This window comes from Epinephelus moara, chromosome 19 (genome assembly GCF_006386435.1).
Source record: "Epinephelus moara isolate mb chromosome 19, YSFRI_EMoa_1.0, whole genome shotgun sequence".
Lineage (NCBI taxonomy): Eukaryota > Metazoa > Chordata > Actinopteri > Perciformes > Serranidae > Epinephelus > Epinephelus moara.
Window position 1 is genome coordinate 31,807,097 of NC_065524.1, and position 22,345 is coordinate 31,829,441.

Below are 22,345 nucleotides of genomic sequence, written 5' to 3' on the forward strand. Positions count from 1 at the left end.
TGAATACGGCTGACAGCGTTTGTCAGAACACGGTCGATGCAAATGCGCCTTGGCATCCCGACGGTTAAAACTTCTCATCTCTGTGTTGCTTCAGCTCTGAGACGCGTCACTTTAATTCAAATTATAAAACAGATCAAAGTTCATTTGAGAGTTTGTGACAGAGTTCACTTACTTGTATTTTGCAGGAGAGATGAATCCGCTGGTATCTGCTCTGCTGGATCCTCTGAGGATGCGGGCAAGGAGGAACTGTGAGAGTCGACGAGGAAAAGGTCAAAATGTAAAAGATGCTGTGATCTGAAAGGGAATGCAAGCCACAAATTTGGCCTTAAATTCACTCGCTTGCATACAGAAGCCATGTACTGTGTTTCCCTTTGACCCTTCTTCACAATATGGCAACATTTTTTTAGATTGTTTCATTATAAATTTCAGGAAACAACATTTTTTAAAGTATTATGGCCCATTTATTCATATAACTGAAAATATCCTGCAGTATTATGTCACTGTAACAAAAACCTTCCAAACAACAGCAGTGAAAGCACACACACACACACACACACACACACACACACACACACACACACACACACACACACACACACACACATCCTGTACAGTAATTGTAGATTGGCTGTGGGTGAGCACCCGCGCTTAAGCCCTGTCCCTCCGTCCCTGTCAGACATCAAACGGGGGGCCTTGGCCACAGATCGCACACGCGGGCATCCCCAGAGACCGCCTGATTGAAACCTGGCAACAGGACCAAACAGCTGCTTCAAACAAAAGACATCTGCATATTTCAGATTTGTTTTTCATAAATTAACAACGCAACCTGCCAAAAATCTGGGCGAGGGAGTCTATCGACTTGTGTATAATTAGATAAAGTTTACAAGCTTTGAAAGTTGGAAATTAGCATGAGGTAAAGGGGTGCTCACCGGGGAGAGGGAGGGAGGGAGGGAGGGGGGACCCCGGCTTACAGGCATGTTTTGCCTTCTTTTGTAATGACAGGGAGGTGGTGGTGGAGGTGGTGGGGGGTGTTGGCTGTTGAAGCTAAGGGAAAACATACAAACACAACTCCTCTGGTGTGTGTTGAAGCCACAACAGTAGCTCGGTCTTGCTGTTCTCTTCGGAGAGGTTCAGGGTGAAGTTTTAGCGTGTCGGCGGCGTGCTGACAGTAGGTGATGCTGCTGGCTGCAGCCAATTAAAAACTGTCTGGCTTTTTAAGGCTCTGCCTTTGACCTGATGACACCTACTGTGCATTTGTGTGTGCATGCATGAGCGTATCTGTGTTGAGCTCTGATAGGGCCCCGTGTGTCGCCTTTATGGGATCAGATAGCGAGCTGTTTCACTTGTAAAAACCCCTTCAATTATTCAGTGAAGTCAAGTCTCCCCTTTATCTCCCGCTTGTCTCCTGGTGTGTTTGGGGACAGCAGGGATAGAGAGTGAGAGGAGCGAGGGCGAAAGAGAGGAATGGAGAGAGGGGAGGGAGGGAGGGATGGATGGATGAGTGGATGGATGGGAAGGAGCGGATGTCTCCTCAAAAGCATTGCTGCCTAATTACTAGCTCATTTAGATCAGCAACCACAGTTATAAATAACCCAACAGCTGGCGCGATGGAACCAGACAACACCAAACACGGAAATGCAGCACAATATCACAGTCAGCTGAAATAAGCGTTGGAATGATAATGGTGTCTGTGGTGCAGGGAGAGAGACTGATGTGTCTCAACATGGCTGTGCTGTTTACAATCTAAGAACCCTCAATTGGGCCCGGGGTAAGGGAGAGGTGAAGTTATAAGAATAGATGTTATGCTGCAGTTTCATTGCAAAACTTGTGTTCATTTTGAAAAACATGTGTTGCCTGAACATCAGATCTAAAATAATAGAATATATTAAAGTTTGCCAATGACGTAAAAACGCTCTAATTTTATAACCAAAGGTTTGAGATCACAGTGGCAGATGAAAGTTGTAGCTCATGGTTATGATGTTAGAAAATGAAAATTCCACTTTTCCCACAGCAGTAAACGTACAAATTGAAACTTGAATTGAAGGTAAACATCCTCACATTGGTACCAAACTACTGCCTGTTTCTGCATGCCTCCTTTTGTGGTGGTCAAGTATATTTCTGTCTTATTTTGTTAATGGATCGTGACATAAACTTCCTCAGACCAGGCTGAGAGAAGCAATCAATGCCATAATGGTCTGTGAATATAAAATATTGTCATCTGTGCATCCCCCGGGCTAAAGGAAATATTTTAAACAACACTCTGTTTGTGTCAAAGCTCCCACGAATGCAGGGCTGCCTCTTCTGTTAAGTGATTATACAGACAACTTGGGAGTGATATAATTACCTCAAACATGGCAACCCTAGTGGTGGAGCTTGTGGAGGTGATAATATATGGTAATTACCAGTTTCTAGGGCTGAACAATCTGGAAAGAATGTATTTAAGATAAAAGCATGAAAACAACCCCGGCAGCGCTTTTACATGTACGGTGTGGTGTTTGCACTGTAAAGGAAGACAATGGCTGTAAACATTTAAGAAATGGTAATGAGATAAATGCTGTATCCCTTCCGGAGTACACATGTATTTTTGTTCATAGACGTACAGTGTAACAGCCCTCACAAGGAAAGAATTAAACAATGGAAAGATTAAAATCTTTATCCCCAGAAACCAAGTAGATAAAACGACTGTCTAGGCAGTTCTAATTAGGTTTTGATTGTAATTAAAAGTTTATTGTTTCAATAGTTTGTTCTGTTCACTTGAGGGGGAAGTAAAATCACTCATATTTGTTTATTCAAACCCAAAAATACTATTAAGTGTCGACAGCATTTATAGAAGTCTGTCGAGAACTACAAAATCCTTTTTGCTGTAAACTTATTTGAGCATCTCCAAATAAATCTGACTTTCCCTGACATTAATTAAAGGCGAATGAAAGATTTTTCTCCCAATTTAGCCCTGAAATTTCATTAACCACTTTGTGGCAGCTCATGACTGTCAAATCCTTGTCCCATTTACACAAACCTTCACAGGGGGAAACACAACTCTCAGACTGAACTCTCTGCGAGCATCAGGGGAACGTCGGTTTTCAAAAGGTATTCATTCAGTCGCAGCGCTTTGACGAAAAGCCTCTGATACAGTGGATCTGCTTTGGTCGTTGTCTCTTGACAGACATTTTGGCAGCAGATGACGGCTCCTCGGTTCGAAACGAGGAGACCAAAAGACTGTAGCTCTCTGTTAGCAAACAATGGGCAGGTTTCTGTTTCAGCAAAGTGAAAGACCAGAGCGAGAAAGGTGATCTACATGTCCCAGAACGCACTAGCAGAAATGAAAAATCTGATGGGGCAAATCCAGTTTTCCGCCCTAATATTAAAGATATTTAATATTGCAATATATAACAACTTAACGTGCGTGTCATCTGGTGGTTCACTTGGACGGCCGCCTACATTGAATGTGGTGCAGAAGAAAGGAGAGCAGGTGGGTGAGATTAAGATATCAATTTACCGCATTTATCTTTATGTTGCTCATTTTTCAGGTTCGCTGACGCTCCGATGTTTAAAAGCCTACTGAGTCTATTAAAATAAACTTTGCCTCGTAAGTGTTGCTGTCACAGCTACAACAGTGTAACTAATTTCCAACATCTCTAAACCCAGAGTGATGGAAGGACTCTGGGAATAGGAGATGTTAAGAGTGGGCGGTCCCTCCTGTTGTAGGAACTCCGGTGAGGGGTGTTCGCCATATGCTTGCCGGGTTCCGAGGGAAAAGGGCTCGGAGGATAAAAGTGAGCGCAGCAGCGACGGCCCTCCATCAGTGTGTTCAAAGCCTCCATATGAAAATGACTGTGTACAAGACTTCTACTGAGGCCAAATTTAGATCAAAGGCAACCCCAGGCAGGAGGGGAACAGAGGGAGGAGGGGAGGCGGTGTTGGTTTGGGGCAGACGGGGAGTTGTGCATGAAATGGAAGTTTGTGCAATGTGATGAGCAAATCTGCGTGTGCATGGGAATGTTAATAATAATAAGTGGGGAAATTTGTCAATTTATTTTCCCCCCTTTACACTGAGGATGTCAATACCAAATTGGAGCTGTTAACTTGTGATGTGACTTCCAGCTGGATGAAATTAAGTTGTGTCTTTTCCAGGTCACCAAACTGCCACTTTTACTGTACAGGATTGAATTTGGAGAACGGGACATGTAGCAGGAGATGCAAATTAGCTTTTGATGTTTGGAGTTTACAGTATATTTGTTTCCTTAATTTTTCTCTTGCGGTCGAAGCAGAGAGAAATGTACCCATCTGTGCTGGCTGATGTTCTCTCCAACATCTGCTCTACATGCAGTCACAACTGTAACTTTGTGATTAATTAATCTTTTTTTAAAATGTTGTCTCTCTGTTAAACATTCACTGTTTCTGCACTCCTGCACTGCCCAGAGATCACGTCAATCAAATCGTGTGGGTGACTAAAGCACGTCCTTTTTAAGGAAAAGTCTGGTGTTGTACTATAACTTTCAACTGTCAACTAGTCCCATGAAAAGTCCAAAACTAACAATGTGTAAGTCCATCTCTGATTACTTTTCCGACGTCTGTCTGTGGCACTGGGCCCATTCATTTTTACGGACAATGTAAATCTTTAAAAACAGGTCACTAACATATTGTTTTGTTTTTAAAAAAAGCTAAATCTTCCTTAAACAGCTGGACACTGCTGTTTTTGGCAAACTCAAAGAGTATATAGTGCATTTGTTGGGGGCTATCTTCTGTTGTGGATTAATACATATTTAGTGCACTATTAAGCATTTACGCCACCAGGACTGGATTTTTTACAGATAAGAAAAACTTTAAGTTTCACAAACCTCATTTTACTACCTACATCTTTACTGTTTCATCACTTCCTGCTCAGAGGCTTTTTTGTCCGCAGGAAGACCCTCCAAACACTTGATGTTCAGACAACTAATGCAAAACCCTAGCTTGCTGAATCACTGTGCTACATCATTCAGAGATATAAAGCAAAACAGAGCAAATTTATTTATATGAAAATGTTATCGACGTCTTCTTTAGTGTAATATATATTACCATAAATCACAATTTCAAAGCCCCCGATCTTACCGGTGGAACAAACGCTAACACTGATATATTGGCGGCTCAGTCAGCTCCACTCCGCTCATCTTTCTTCCATCTCTTCACCTCCTTTCCTTAATCTCACTCCCCCTCCTCCTCCTCGCTCCTCCCTCCTCTCCTCCTCTCCTCCTTGCTTCCTGCCTCTCCAGAGAGGAGGTCACATGCTGCAGACCTGCTCTGTGCCATCTGGCTGACTTCCTGTCATCCTTACCCCAGGAGAGAGTGGCTCTGCAGGGTATACGACTGGAGAAACCCCCCTTTCTCCTCCTCCTCCTCCTCCTCCTCCTGCTCATCCTCCTCCTCCAGGCCTCCGCACACCTGAGCAGAAAGGGTGAGAAAAACACACAGAGAGAAGAATAGAGTGGGACAGAGCAACACAAAGAATACAGTGAGAAGAAAGACATAAGTAGAGAAAACAGAGAGGGAGGAAAATTAGAAAAACCTGCAAGCAAAGACGTAGTGCAAGAAAAAAAACTGCTCTGAAGAAAACTGATTAATCAAGTCGGATTTTAAACCATGTGGTTTGGGAGGAAACAAGTCAGATGCCATCATAATGACAAATCAAATTTCACCACAACCAAAACGCTGAGAGGCAGTTTTGACGTTATTATATATGTTTGAAAATCAAAATGAAGGGAAAGAGCAGTCCCCGCACTTCTCCTTTAATCAGAGAGGATCATGTATATTAAGTTCAGGCTTTTTTTTGTATCTTGACATTAACCATGAAAACTCAGAAACATCATTAGGGAAAAACAGTGGTCGCGTTTCCACCGACGTCCTTCATGAAAGCACTTTGTTTGGCACCTTCTCACCTTCCACTCACACGTCTCCGTCTAACACAAGAACGTTAGAATTGGTTAAAAGCGCATACATGCCACATTAATCTTAATGTCCCACCCATGGTCTTGCATATTCATATAAATATAACATGACTGCCGCTCACATCTGAATTTATTGGTTTTCCTCCTCCGCAAATTAGGGGGCCTCCAATTGATGAATATTTTAGCACATGTGCACTCTGCGGGACATTTATCATCGGCTTTGCTATTATAAACAGAATAAATGAGCAGTCAAAGTAGGCTGCTGCTACAGTGTGCTGTGCGCAGACACACCGCCCCTCTGCGCTCTCTTGCTTTAGCCTTCCTCCACGACTGCTGCTGCTGCGTCTTAATCCTGCAAAATGGCTTCCACTTTGGCATCTCCTTTACATGTTACACAACGTCTCTGGGAACATATGGATAAGGGTTTACCATAACGTGTAATGTTGCAGGTTTGCCCATAAACGGCGACTACGGAGATCACGACAGAAAGGTCTTGCACCTCATGTGTAACACCTAAAGCAGAGCTGCAGTCAAGACAACCTTAGTTGAATCTATGTTAAGTGAAGCCCTCGGGGGGTCGAGACAGAGGTTAATTGGATATACTAAAATTATGTTATTTCATTACAGACAGAAGTTTTGGAGGTTAGCCTAATAAAAAGGATGAAAATTTTAAAATAAAGTTAAGGTATTGCTTAAGTCTGAGATTCTTTCCCCCCATCCTTGTTGCTGAGCTAATCATTGCCTTCTTCATGGCCATCTCTAGAGACCATCTGTCAATCAAAAAGTTTAGATGGTACTGTTGATGTCACTCTCATTAGATATCTGATGGTAAAGTTTGAGTTTTCCACAGGAGGTTTTCCTAAAACAGGGAAACCTGGTGAGTAGAGCAGCAAATATGAAGGGTTTCCTGACTATCTAAGGTCAATTTAAGTCTACTGTGACAACTTAAGCCCTTATTTGATAATCTGGACACCCTACAATCTTTAAAGGGACAGTTCACACCCCAAACATAACACATTTTCCCTCGTACATGCAGTGCTATTTATCAGTCTGGATTGTTTTGGTGTGAGTTGAAGAGCTTTGGATATATCAGCTGTAGAGATGTCTGCCTTCTCTCCAGTATAATAGAACTAGATGGTACTTGGTGCTCAAAAAATAAAAACATGTTTGAGAGACTGAGCAGCAGTGGCTCTTTCTAGAAATCATGACCCAGTTACTCATAATATTCCAGAGACCTTGTTGTGAAAAGTTCAATGTAGAAACTATTTTTTGTTGACTATTTCGTTGACGAAAACTATGACAACAACAACCTTTCTTCCTTCTCGAAAACGAGACGATGACGAGGCAAAAATAGATCCTGATAATAAAACTAAGATGAAATCTATGCTTTATTTTTGTTGACGAGACAAAAATGTTCATAGTCGACTATCGGACATTGAAAGCTGAGAACAGCCATGCTTGTAATTACCTTCAAATGGTTGGTAAATGCTAGTAAATAGTCTGCACCATGATGTTTCGCTAGCCAGCAAAACATTCACACTGGAGCAGCGCCTGCCGTTGTGTAGATGCACACTCCTTCCTTTTGACACTCTGAGCACCAAAGCGCCCTAAGTTCCATATATTAGAGAGAAGGTAGACATCTGTACAGCCAATATCTCCAACACTCAGCAACTCACACCAAAACAATCTGGATTGATAACTAGCATGTCAGGTAAGGGGAAAAAAATTTGTACTTTTGATTTGGTGGTGAACTGTCTCTTTAAAAACCCTTACTGTGCTTCCCTGTCCCTGATAGGTAATTCAAAACAACTGGGGATTGTGTTCAGTAAATGTTTGACTTGTTCAGAATCCTGAAATCACACCGCTCATGTTGGCCAGCGAAATGATGAAACAAAAGCCAAATGAAAATGAGACCGCGGCTGTCCTGCTTTGATGTTCTCTTCTCCTCTTTCTCATCTTCATCTCAGCTATCCACTGCTGGTTGAAAGTGCAGTTGGACGCCCTTTAGCACTTCCTTTTTCGCCCCATGCGACCAAAAAGGGCTGCTGGGATTCTTTCAGATGGCCGCCAAACCACCTTAGGCTGCATCTAACCACTGCTGAAGCCCACTGATCTGACACTGCAGAACCAGGCATTGTTTCAAATGCTTTCATTCACAGTCCCAGCCATTGGCAAACACTGTGAAATGGGTGAAATCCCAGCTTGGTGAAGCTGGCACAGAAACCTAGCATCCTGGATCCTTTCCACTTCAGAGAGCTCTGCCACATGCTAACTGTCATCCATGAGGCACTGCTAGCCCAAAGGGGGGTCTGGCAGAATGGGTGAGGGAGAATGGGGGAGAAGACGGGGGTGGTATAAACACTGGGATATACCCTTCACATACAAACATGGAAGACAGCATGCACTCCTCGGAGACGCAGCACCAGAGGCCATCAGAGGTGATTATTATTTATGCAGACACTATTCTGAGTTTCATATTCTCCCGCTTGTCTCACTCACCTGGCATCTGCCCAGTGTGAACCATCCCTGGGATCCACAGCAATGATGAGCCCCCCCTACCTCACACACATACACACACACAAACCTCCTTGTCCTCATTGCTGTCTACGCCTGGTAGATCCCCTGGCATGTTCACTCCTCCTTCATAAACACTAGCAGCTGCTTGGGCAATTAGCCATTAGCTCTTTACTTTTTACTATAATACCCGGTCCTCAGAAATCTCCACAATTAGCTCCTTAATTGCTTCTAAACAACCCAGGCGTAACCGATAAATACAAGAAGGCGGTAGGTAGTTAGGTGAAGAGACAGGCTTCTGGGAAAGAATCAAGCTAGCTCGGAGAATCCGGGCTAAACTGTTCTTCCTCTTGCCTCCCTGAGCAGCCTTTGGCAATATTTTTTTTTTCTGGCGTGACACGGCTTGGAAAGGCTTGCAGGAGGAGGAATCACAGAGCGGGTAAAAAACACAAGGCAGCACAGGGCTGATGCCTCATATTCAAATTGGAGCTGACACATCCATGCCCTTTATTCTGTGGTCTAACTATCACTTCTGAGAAATGCTAACATTCAGTGTGACAGAGGGTGTTACGGTGACTTTTAGACGGGCAGGAGACGGCGCCCCCCAGGCGTGGATTTGCGTGGCAGCGTGATATGACACAGCTCGCTTGACAGAGCAATGGGGATACCCCCAAGATTAGCTGAATGCATTAAAGGGAGGCATGAAACGTAGCTAACTGTTGATTAAATCGCTGTTACATCCATACTGGCGGTTCCAGTTAACCTGTTTAACATTGACAACAGCTACACTACTGAAATGACAATGGCCTATGGGCCTAAATGTGCTGTCTGTTGTGTGTAGCATCAGAACAGACATGTTTATCCAAGGAAGGAGTTGATGTATAAATGGTATGTATATTTTTTTAATGATAAGTCAATTAACTGATGAGTCAAAGGCAGAAAATTGACACAAATATATTTAATTTTAAGTCATTCATTAAGCAAAAATGCAAATATTTCTGGTTCTGGACTCTCGAATTTTGAAGAATTGCTGCTTTTCTCTGCAATTTTAATACCTTTGAAATTGAATATACTACTTTTGGGACATATGACAGCCATTTTCATATTTGTTTCACATTTTATACATAGAATAATCAATTGATAACTTTAAAATATGTATAGAAAACTATAAATATGCAGTTGCCCAGAATTTACCTCAGGTCAGGGTGAAAAAAAGGATGATGAAATAGCATTTAAAATACTAGGTACACTAAAACTACACATTTTTATGTCACTACTACAACAAATTTGAGATAATTCCTAATTGCTGTCTGTTCAGTATTCTGCTGATTTTCTGGCTGTATGGTAAATTGCTTGATATGTTTGTTAATTTAATGATGACCAAAAAAATATTAGTACATTTATATCAGCTTGCATGATTTGGGGCACCTGAATATTTTTCATATTTCTTCTCTGCAAAAACGATGCTTTAGACTCACTAAATGAGAATGAGTTTGCCTCAAAGATGACGCATGTTGCAGTTGCCCTCGACTCCCTTGCATTTATCGTTAGCGGTGGCTAAATATCTGCTGATGTTGTGATGAAACAAGAAATATGCCTTAACTTGGGAAGTGGAGGCTCCGACTGCAGGTCGTCAGTTCACAACAGATTCTGGCGTTCAATCAAAGAAACACAGTTGATTGGCTTCCCCAATTCTCTATATTGATAAACTGCTTCCAAATGAAAACAATCAAAGCAGAATCAAGTATAATCAAGCATAGTAATTCACTGCAGCTTGTGTGTGTGTGTGTGTGTGTGTAGGCGTGTGTGTGCGTGTGTGTTGTGTAGTACAAAATACTATCCCAGCAGCACAGCACCTCTGTAAAACATTTTCTAGACAAATCTCTCTGCACCGAGTCCACACTGACTTTACTTACAGTATCTCACTTTCCCCAGCGCACGCACACACACACACACACACACACACACACACACACACACACACACACACACAATACCAAGGAGGTATACAAGCACCATCTAGTGCTTTATTCTGGAAATTGCTCTGCAGAATGTCAGAAACGTGTTGAAGAATCCCATTTCTTCTATTCCTTTCAATTTATTAAAAATATTTGTTCTTATTCAATTTGATGACATCATCCCAAAATTCTCTGTGTAGAAAGATGGCAACTTATTTCTGCATCACATAATAAGAACAAGATAAAATCAGGAATAAACCACCATCACTTTCAGCAAATCTACAAAGATGCAAGACAGTAAAATACACAACGACCATCTGATTACATTTCAAATCCTTACTTGCTCCACCTGACCCCATGACCTCTGACCTCTCTGGCAAAATATGTGTGATACACAAGTTAATACCAATAAAAACATTTTGCCTGAAATGCCTCACAGCAATGCCTCACAAGTGATATCAAAATCCATTGATCACATGTCAAAAGTTTGGTTTTCTCGCAGAAATAAGTTTCTTTTTTTTTAAAACCAAATATTTCAGTCTTGATCGAAGGAGTCACACGGCGTGCTCAGTGGAAACTCTGAACACCGTTTGAGTGTGTGCACGCATGACATCGCTAAATATATAACAGCAACATTACTCATGTACCTCCTTTCTTCACCTTTCACAGATAAGAGGACGATGATGGTGGAAACATGGACTAGTTTCAACAACACGTGGACTTATCTGGAATCATCAGCTCACATGTCACTAACCTGTTACCACTGAAACCATTTTTCATTTGACTAAGACGGGCATGTGGAAAGCCAAATTTTTGAGCATTTACTCAGCGAAAATGGCAAATACAGTTTAAGGAATGATGTTACGAAACATAAAAGGGCATAAAAACAGTTAAAAGGTTTCTGTTTGAAGCAAAACTAACGTATATGAAGTTTGCCAAACATGACGTATCCTCTATCTATATCTGCACCAGATCTGAATTAATGTCTCCTAATACTGAACTACTTGAAACACAGATGATTACAATAAACAAATACAAAAGTAATCCCTCACATTTTTCCGTACAAAACAAACAAAGGTGGACTGAGAGTAAAAAAAAATGTGTATCTACGAACTCCAACAGGCTGGAAAAGTCAGTAACACCCATCAGCAGCCAAAACCAAGACAAATCCTGGTTGGATACAAAACAGTCTGAGACAAGTCTCAAAGGTCAGAAAAACAGTCCTGAGACAGAGACTGTGTTCAGACTACTCAGAGCTGAATGTCACGTTTGAGAAATGTGTTTTAATTAGAAGTGTAAATATAAACGAGACTCAGATTTTGACACTGAAGTTCACTCCCTAAACACACTAAAACAAGAGATAAGCCGCTGACCCATCGGCCACCTTGGCTCAAAAAAGCCTCGCTGACATACTTAACCTCAGAGCACCGTGTTTGACCTTTGCTCTCAAGGCTCTGAGGCCGTTATCACTTTAGACTGGTTATGAAAGTATTCTTGTCTAAGTGTACCTCAGTGAGCTGCAGTCAAGACGCTGAACAACTGAGATCTAGTGACTCCACTCAAAAATGTGTTAGATGATAGAGTGTAATACAAGAAGGCTGCTTCACGTTCATCTGCTGAAAGCGGGAAAGTTTCTCTGCACTCAACTTATATCTGTGGTGTGTGTACAAGAATGATTTGTGACATCAACAATTTTGCAAGCACGTTTGGACCCAATTATAGTCAAAATGCAACTTAAACAAGTGTGATGAGGAAAGTTTAAGCCTCCATGCTCATTCTCTGAGAGTGGACTTTTAAGCGAGGGAGGAGACATCTTGAGTCCAGGCATTAAACTTCTGAAATGAAAACTATTTGCATATTCACGGCTTGAGCATTTTCTATTGAGGAAGAAGGAGGAGATGTCATTTTAAGGGTTTTTAACAAGGTAGCTGAGCTTTTTTGTGGAAAAAAACAGACACAAATTAGTACTTAAAGTATTTTTATATGCCTTAAATCATGTCTCAAGGGGGTCTTTGTAAAAATAAAAGCTTATTGTTTTGGATTGGTGAACGCCAAAAGCTTATATTGTGTGCTGGTATTCTGCATAGTTGAATGATTGAGAACAAAATGGGAAACAAAGTCATATTAAAACAAACCCAAATTAAATTCTTATGCTTGCAACTGTGAGCCAGATGAGGCCATTTTAACCCAGACTTTCCATTCAGACTCTCATTATTTGGCCTTGGTTTATTGGCAACACTCAAATATGTTTACAAAAATACAACACATCCGACTTTGGGGATCGAATGGTATCTGATTGTTGTTGAAAGGACAATACTGACTGTTGACAATGGTACAAAGGCCGATCCCCACAGCCTGATGTTCATAAAGGGAAACCAGTTGCAGACACGGCTGTAGCTTTGGTACTGTGGTAACCTCAACAGACCTTTGTGGCATTTTTGCCAAGCAGCATGTAATATGAATTGTGCCTACAAATTTGTTTGATTCACATAATAAACATTTGTGAAAAGTGCGATTGATTTATTTGACATTACAAACAACAACCTTCACAAACAAGACCTCTGCAAACAAACAAGCTTCAGGCCCAATGAAGCCTGCACAATTACTGGCTCAACATATGGGCACAGAACTACTTCATAGTACCCAGCCGTCTGCCATAATATTTACTGTGCTCCCTGCAACCAGCCAAGAGTAATACAGGCTCAGATTTAATGTCTGTATTTCATGAAGTTCCCACATAAACTCAGAGTTCGGGAGCATAAGTGTGGACTTTTTTTTTGTCCCCATTTTGTTGAAACTAACTTAAACACATGGAAGACATGGAAAACTGTAGTGATACTTGTTTTTCAAAGCAGGAACTGACAACATGATAGGACACACTTTACTTTAATATCTACTGGGGCACTGATACACAACTTCAGTCCAGGGTCTGTCAAGGGTCCTTGAAGAGGTTTCAGGGTGCCCCAACATTAACCTCCTGAGACCCTGTGTCCTCATATGAGGACATCACATTTTGGGTTTACTTGTCTTTATACTTCATTCTACTTAACTCAGACCTGTTGTCCTCGTTCGGGGACACTCCTTTGTGCCATCTAGTGGTAGTAAGCTCACAATACACTAAACCATGTAAAAACAAGATGGCAGGCATCTCTGTCAAGTCAGTCTGCAGCTGATCCAGACACAAAAGTGGACAAGGTCCAAAACCTGATCAGATTTTATTGCTGAAATTTGTTTTTTCATTATTAATAATGTTTGTAGTTTGATATGGCAACACATTTGACCAATTTTAGCAACAGTAACAAGATAAGACGCTGTTAATAAGAAAGTACTTGTTTAAGGACATCAGGATTTCATTGTCATCTCATTTAAGGACACTGAGACTTTATTATTGTTGACAATGTTTAGTTTTTTATATTTATCGGGTCCTATTGATCACAAACAGCTAGGAAAAATTAAAAATGTACACCAAACAAAAGTTCAGGTCTCAGGAGGTTAACGCTTTTCTTTCTTTTCCAAGATAAACAGCCCAGTGACATGTGTGAGGATGCCTTCTTCATAGTTTTCTCACTTCATCTTTTCATCTTCCATCTAAATCCAAATTTAACCACTAATATTCAGTGTCGGAAGAAATATTCAGATATTTTACTTCAATTAAATAGCAACATCACAGTTTTTTTGGTAAATTAAGTTAAAGTATGTAGTATTACCAGCAAGTTTTACTTAGAGTATAAAAGTAAAAGTACTCACTATGGATGCAAAATGGCCTCCGTCAGGTTTAAATCATTATTTATTATATTATATGGTTGTAATATCACTATTGATGCACTCACATGGAGCAATATTTCAGTGATGAGGAGCTAATATGACCCTTTAATGTGGGTCTACTTTTTCAGTTAAAGATGCTGTTTCACTGTTTCTTTAACCCTTTGAAACCTGGAGTAACATCACTTTTCTTGTGCTGCTTTCAAACACATTTCGCAAGTATTCAAACCTTTGAACCCTGAGCAAATTGGTGCAATTTTCAGTCAAAAAAAGAAGAAAAAAAAGAAGAAAAAAAAAGGCAATGAGCATTTTGGTAAGAAATGTCCAACAAATTGAAAAAAATTAAGAGAATTTTTTTTTTTTTTTTTTTTTAAGAAAAAAGCTAGGGTAAAACTATAGTTATAATTATTATCAAATATTAATATTATGTTACAGAATTATTAGAATTTTAAGCACTCTTCCCAGGTCGTTTTCTAGTCTGTTTCTTTTTTTCTTTTACTTCTTCTTGTATCAATTTTCCCTTTTTACTAACTTTAAATATACTTTAAAAATAAATTTTTTGGATCATTTTTCCTTTCATTGCTCATTGCCTTCTTCCTCTTTTTTTTTTATAAAGGAAACAAGCATATTTGCTCAAGTTTCAAAGGGTTCATTTATTATAACAATGTATTTTATATGCTCACAATAACTTTTAAAAATATATATAACGTGCAATTTGACATGTAACTAAGCCTATAGGCCTATATGTTGTCCCACCTTCTCATTTTATGTTTTATCTTATGTTTTATCATGTCTGTTTACATATGTGACATCTTCCTATCTTACATGTTTTTATTACATGAGTTTTGTCATTTATAGTGCATTTATTTTGCGCACATTGATGACATGTGCTATATAAATCAAACTTGACTTGACTATAGCTGCAAAATAAATGTAGTGGAGTATAAAGTAGGCCTACTATTTTTCCCTCTGAAATGTATGACGTAGCATCATATTAAAATACTAGGTGAAGTACCTCAGAATTGTACTAGTACTCATGTAGGTTACTTAATAGCTGTTAAGTACCTTCCACAGCTAATCTTCTCATACTGTGGGCCTGTGTTCATGAACCAGCTATTTGTCCATGAAATTTTGGCAAACATTAGTTTTTCACAAAATGGCTTCCAGTATTTTGCACAACTATAAGCAACGGGTCATAAAAGTAAAATAGTGACACGTATTTGTTCGTACATACCTTACAACAGCTCAGTCAGCGTTTTATCTACCTCTTAACAAACGGTTGTCGAACGAACTGCGGCTAAATCTGCCCGGTCGGCTTCCGTAGATTGATGACGTTGCGGCCAAAATGGCGGCTTGCTTCAAATGAATGAGCTACGGGCAAAAACACAACAAAGGTGTTTGCGAAGACATGAACAAACGGTGAAAATAAAGTATTAGTGGAGCAGTGCTAAGCTACGGAGCATCCAGGAGGCAGTTAGTATCATAATGTTCACCGGAAGTTGCGCCGTCGCTGCTGTTTCAGTGAACAATGACAGAGCCGAGGACACATGCTGCTGCTGCTGAGTTCACTGAGCTGTGGAGGAGTGTGTCCAAACTTAGCCACAACAAAACACAGGATAAGACAAATGGACAGCAGATGCCTGGTACATCAGCATCTACAATGTGTAAAGGTGAGGCTGCGGATCGATTTAAACAGACAGTGATCTGCTGCTCGGTGCGATGAATTAAACAACGGTACAAACTGATGGATCAAAACCCGTCTGCACGCTTGGAGGTGTGGCAGTGCTGTTGATAATGATCACAATATGTGGCAGTGACAACATGCTAGCTGACTTTTTTACTTCTTACTTTATCTCATTCCACACACTAACCTTTTAAGAAACCATAGGCATTCATGAATTATTGACATGACGTGACAAAGACGGAAATGAGAATTAATGTTGAGAAACCCGCTTGTTAGTGAGATTGTATTTGGATTTATAGAGTATTTAAATGTATACCAGTGACTGCATAAACTTGCAGAGCCACTCTTGCCTTGGCATAACGCTAGGGTGATGTTTTGGGATTCAATTTGGATGATTAATATAAGAAATCCTATTATATGGAGCAGATGTGTAACCTGGAGAACCTCCTTATTTTATGGGCATGTGACTTTATTCTATTTTTTATTTTATTTTATTTTATTTTATTTTATTGGCATGTGACTTTATTTTATTTTTTATTTTATTTTATGGGCATGTGACTATTTTATTTTATAATTTTTTATTTCATGTTATGGGCATGTGACTTTATTTTATTCTTTATGTCAGAAATGTATTTATTTTATTATTTTTCTTTTCTTTTCTTTTTTCCTGGATACATATTCCTTCTAGCTTACTTACAGAATTTAATTTATTATGCCCTGTCTCTTTGGTTAATAATATGTGTAGTATATTCATGATTTGTCTGTAAGTATGTTGACCCCTCTTGGTTACAGGTGGTACGGGTATGTTCTGTTGTTGTGATGGACTTTATTATGTAGACCATGCGATGTGAGTGACTGATTTGAATATTATAAGATAAAAATTGCAACTCATAAAAAAGAAATCCTGTTAGATGTTATTATGACATTTGTTGGCATTATATGTTTTTGCAGGACTCATTTTTGTGTGTATTGAAGCGACTTCAAGCTGATATAATGCACTGATTATGACCAGAGACTTTCAATTTCACCAGTGTCATGCCAAAAGAAAGTGTTACTGCTTGATCTGCGTTCTTGTCAGCATAGAAAAGCCTCTAAAAAAGCATCTACGTCATCATGTCACACTAGAAGACGCCTGTCTAATCATGTGTAATGTCAAGTTAAATGCACTCAGCTAACTGTAACTATAGCACATGCACTGTGGATTACTTCGCCGATACGACCTAACATTTGATATCTGTCTGTCCACAGATTTGCAGAGTCCTAATCGCAGAGGCTACAGCAGATACCCCGGCTTGAATAATGGGGATTCTCCAGGTGATGTGGAACCATCGCAAGACATTATCTGGGATCCCACGTCACCCACCCTCGCTAACACTGGTAAATGACACAGATATTCAACATAGAAATCACACCTGTATGACAGGCTCTAGATGAATGACAACATGTACACCTGTGCTGATCCTATTTCTTGCTGTTTTACTCTACTGCTTTACCTGATGCGACAAATTGTTACATTAATGTGCACACTAAAGAAACTTTTAATTGACATCATTTTTAGGGCTGCATGTAGTATAAAATCTATTTGTTTCGATCTGTTTTCAGGGTCGAGACTGAGGAACACCAGAGTTGTGGAAATATCAGATATTGTCAACCGCATTGCCCCGAAGGTCAGCTGTTTCCTGTCTTTATAGTTCTGTCACTCCGTTCTGTGAGCTCTTCCAAGGTTTGAGGCTTCATCAGTTCATATTTTGAAAGAAATTCTTCAACGTTTTGCTTGTGTCTTACACAGGATGTGAAACGGAAGGGGACTGAATCTCCTCTGCTGCAGTGGATAGATGACAGCGCTGTCCCATGCACGCCGGATGTTCCAAAGCCAAGAGGCAGGAAGAAGTCCTCTCGGTACGTTATCAGTTTATGGACCCAGATACTCACCTGTGATCCTCACTATATCCAAACATTAATCATTTTGAATTAATAGTAGTAGTTTTCCTGTTTTTTCTGTCTTTGTTGGATGTTGATTAGTGTCCTTATTTCCTCTCTACAGGCAGAGCAGTGTGGACGACCTCATGAAACTTGCCAGGCAGTTTGACGAGAACATGCAGCAAGACAGGGAGACTTCCGAACAGCTTAACACTGTCAACAGTAACCTCACAGAATGTGTGAACACTTCCAAAACCAAACTGACAGAGACATCATTCCTTAACACTGTGAAGGACCTAAGGTGTCCATCCTCGTCAGATCAGGTGGAGGCGGAGCTGCACGCTCTGTTCGACTGCTCCACTCAGGCAGTGAGCGGCCGGCTAAGCCAGGGCTCCACAGCATCAGCCCATTCACAGGAAGTAAAACACCAGCATTTGACTTCGACTTTAGCTGAACCTCGACAATCAGGGCTCAAGTCAGCTGACAAGTCTGCCCCAGCTGCACATCCTGCAGAAGAAAAAGGATGTTGTGGTTCTAGTGCCAACAATTGTGATGACTTTGATGACGACTGGGAGAATGATGACCTGCTTAATGACTCCCTTGTGCTGGCGATGACCCAGAATCCTGACCAACAACATGACACCGACACTAAAACCACGTTGCAGTCTAACCTTAAGACAAACACTACTCAGATCACCTCTGTGTTCAAGCCTACTGCAAATACAAACTCTGCACATCAGCCGTCAAACTCCAAGCCAAGCTGCAGTGCACTCCAGGAACTGTGTCCCAAGCCAAAGACTACCAACCGAAGCACTTTCAAGTTAGAGCCCAACCCTCACTTCCATCCCAAGACAGCCGCCAAGGACGTTTCCAAGTCCAGCTTTACTGTTCTACAATCTAAATCAAAGATGTCTGACCAGAAATCTGCCACCACAAAGACACTGTCTATTCCTATTCCCAACAAGATCACTAATGATCATAAGGGGAGTCACACAGCTGCAGACTCTGGTAAAGACATTTCAGACAGCTTATGGGATGATGGGGACGATGATGCGCTGCTCTACCAGGTATGTGACAGCGTGGAGAGGATCTCCAACAGTCAGCCGCAGCGAGCGAGCCCCAGCAACTGCCAAGAAAAACAAGATTTTGCTGTGGACAGACAGCGAAAACCCCCTGCGCCTCTGCCAATCGACACGTCGCAGTCCACAAACACCAGTGCCAGTGCTAATAGACAGTTGCCATGTGCTTTTGTTCGTTCTAACTCATTACCGGGGACCGGCAGAGAAACTGTGAACTTCCAAGGATGGAACATTCCCATGAAAGGTGCCAACAACAAATCAGGGATGTCTCAGAGCCTCCCAGGAAGCCATGTGAGTCTGGGCACATTTAACCAGTGCAGGGATTCCTCTGGAACTTTCCAGGCTGGGAATGTGGATGTGAAGCCACATACAGTGACAGCCAGGGCGCCGCAGAACTCCAAGTCCCATCACACGGCCTTCAAGAGAAACCTATCTGACTCAGCGGCTATAAGCAACAAAGGTAAGCTGTCTTGAATTTGATATTTAACCCTGGACTCTATTAACTCTTTGAAACCCGAGCAAAGTGGCTTGATTTCCTTTAAACACATGGGAAGAAGGCAAGGAGCAACTTAACAACAAATAAGTAAAAAGTTGCACGAAAAACAAAGAAAACGTGTAAAAAAAAATAAAAAGATTCAATTTCATATTCATTGAATTAATAAACAGAATTTTAAATATGTAATATAATAAATATAAATAAATATAATAAAAATATAGTTTTCTGGACATCTGCCTTATTTTTTTAATACATGTCATTTTCCAATAATTTTTTCTCCCCTTTTTTATTTTTATTTTATTTTATTTTTACAAATCTTAAAATTATTTTCTTGTCACCTTTTGTTTTTAATGTCTTGCAATTACTGGACATCTCTTGCCAAGTTGCTCATTGCCATTTTAGCCGTATTTTAAAAGAAATAAAAGCAGTTTGCTCAGGTTTTAAAAGTTTAAATGCTTGTTAAAGCTGTCGCAGCACAAAAAAAAAGGATGTCGATGCAGGTTCAAAGGGTTAAAGCATTAAGACATAATGTAAATTAAGATTCAGTTTGATTGTTTTATAATGTTATCATGCAGAATTGCTTGTTTGTTAAATAAAAAAACAAATTCAAAATTTATTAACACTAGTAACACATCTTCAAAACATTGGAGGAAATGCATTTGATAAGCTCTATTCAGGAAAATAAGTAATAACTACAATAGGAATGGCCCTAAAATAATGATACTGAATAAAGTTCAGTGCTTTTACTCTTCTTCGTGACTTTGTCGAACTCGATGCATCTTTGCAGTTTGCCTGTCCCATCTACTGTCCTCAATGCTTTACTATAAGCCTGGATATCGAAGTGAAAACTCACAAGTAAAACAGATGTCACATGTTGTTCTTATAATCTTTGACAGTTCAGTGCATGTGCACACGAACAGTTCTCCCTCAAAGCAAGTAAACATAGCCCAATGGCTTTAATTTGGGATGCTGTCAAGAGTCCAAACCTCAGGAAGCTTCATTGCCAATGAATTGCAAACTGATTTTCTTCTGGACATGAAGGGGGTTTTTGTACTTCCAAATCAGCTTCACCATGGGTACCCACTGGTCCTAGTTATGGTGGCGAAAGTTTTATGTTATCAAATTAAAACTCAGTTGTTCGAGGTTATAGCAATGACACACACTTTCTGATTTAGAGCCGCCTTAGCCTTTCTTCGTCAGGTCTTTGCAAGGGTTTTAATTCTCAATATTTCCGAGCAAACCATATTCAGTGTTTCCATTGATCATTCTCACTTCCCTGCCTTCTGTTCCAGTTTTTGTCACAAGCCAGATGACATCAAAGTGCTCTGCAGCCGAGATCGAGAAGAAGAAACAAGAGGCCTTGGCCAGGAGGCGACTGCGAATGCAGAACATCCCAAAACCATAGAGGAGCTTCGTTCTGACTGAAGGGATCTCATTGTACTATAATGAGACTTTACAAAACTCATCATTCCACACCAGTGTTTCAGCCGCCTCCTTACTAAGATGTTATAGATGATGATATCAAGCTGGTGTTAAGACCTCACTATTTCAGATTTATCACAGAAAGGATCTGGTGTCTATTAAAAAGAAGTAAATACCTGCTGTAAAAGCTGCTGGATGTTCCTGCTGAAGGAACATGTTTATGTGAAGTGAGTTTAATGCACAGATTTATGTCTCAGATCAGGTGCTGGGGTAACGTTAAAGAGATTTTCATTTGCCTTTTTTCACATTTTAATTTTGTAAAATAGTTTACATCCACTTGAGTTAGAAATTATCATAAATGCTGAATAAACTTTTGTGTTTTCCAGCATCATCATTTCAGCTCTGCACAGATTTTGCTGTTTTTTTCTTTTGCTTAAAAGTAGTAAATTGTCTCATCTTAGTGTGCCTTCTCAAACTGTAACAGCAAGGGCTGACAGACATTATAACACGAGTTGATGTTATCCATCACACATTGGTGTCTGTAATTTACACTGAAGGCAGTGATAAAACAGATTTTTGTGCCTGCACCTTCTATTGATGCATACTTACAGTATTGCTCCTACTTTATAATGAGAAGAGCATTTGTTTAGTTGATGCAAATTAACACCATGTTGTAACACAATCTAAAACCTTTGCTTAGGGCCAAATAGCTGAGAAAATGACATGTCTTTACTATACACAGCAGTTTTTGTTTTGTTAGTATTCCTTGTTTGTATTTTTCCATGTCTTGTCCAGCATGTCACACTTTTTTTTTTTCGATTTTGCACAGAATTAAGTGTCAGACTGTAAAGACGGTGTCACGACCGGCATAATTTTAGACAGGTGAGACAACAATCAGATAAAAATGTTGGTCACCACTTTGTTTCTACTCTTATTCCTGAGTATGTGACAACAGATTTGACTCCAGCCTCTGTTACTTCACAACAACATGATGGACTTGGCTGTGTACATTGACCTAATTTAACAGTCATGATGTGTGTGCCTTGTATGACCACTTTTCCACTTTTCTATGTTTTTTCTGTCACCTGCCAGACCTGCAACAAAGCAATAAACATTTGAGACTGAATAAACTGCTCCAATCGTACTTGATGTTGACACACTTCCAAGGTCTTAAAACACACCTCACACTGAGTATAGGCACCCCTGGTCGTTTTCTTCCAGTCACAGTTACAGTAAAGTCTACTATAACAAGACGACTGCGTTCTCAACAATGTTGACAAAGAGAGAGAAAAGCAGCATCACTATGTGCGATTCTACTATTTATGGAAAGTAAAGAAAAAATATGGAGCCACAGATGCCTGGGAAGATGCCGACAGTATGATCTGTCTGTTCTGCTGTGAAGTCAGTTTCATATATCCTGACTTTTAGTCCATGAATGAAGCTCAAAAAACAATGGATACATTTCCAATAATGCAACTCCCACCTCGCAAATGCCCAGCCCAGTCACCACAAGAAAATTATCACATTTGCATGTTTCAGACATATCACATCAATGTTTCTAAAGTGACGTAATACACTGCTCAAAC

At 40.3% G+C, this 22,345-nt stretch overlaps 1 protein-coding gene and 1 long non-coding RNA gene across 2 annotated transcripts in view; one reads left to right on the plus strand and one right to left on the minus strand.

The window, feature by feature from the left end:
• LOC126406514 (uncharacterized) overlaps positions 1-15,446 on the minus strand; it is a 39,115-nt gene extending 23,669 nt beyond the window's left edge. The window contains exons 1-3 of the long non-coding RNA XR_007571703.1: positions 15,393-15,446; positions 5,315-5,421; positions 173-246 (exon numbers count right to left, since the gene is read on the minus strand). This is a non-coding gene — a long non-coding RNA (uncharacterized LOC126406514). The remainder of the gene's footprint in view (positions 1-172; positions 247-5,314; positions 5,422-15,392) is intronic.
• Positions 15,447-15,500: 54 nt separating this feature from the next.
• LOC126406500 (ewing's tumor-associated antigen 1-like) lies at positions 15,501-21,889 on the plus strand. Its single transcript, XM_050070806.1, has 6 exons — positions 15,501-15,828; positions 17,091-17,219; positions 17,445-17,509; positions 17,632-17,741; positions 17,887-19,301; positions 20,630-21,889. The coding sequence occupies exons 1-6, from the start codon at positions 15,687-15,689 to the stop codon at positions 20,740-20,742; spliced, it is 1,974 nt and encodes a 657-aa protein (XP_049926763.1). The 5' UTR covers positions 15,501-15,686; the 3' UTR covers positions 20,743-21,889.
• The last annotated feature ends 456 nt before the right edge of the window (positions 21,890-22,345 follow it).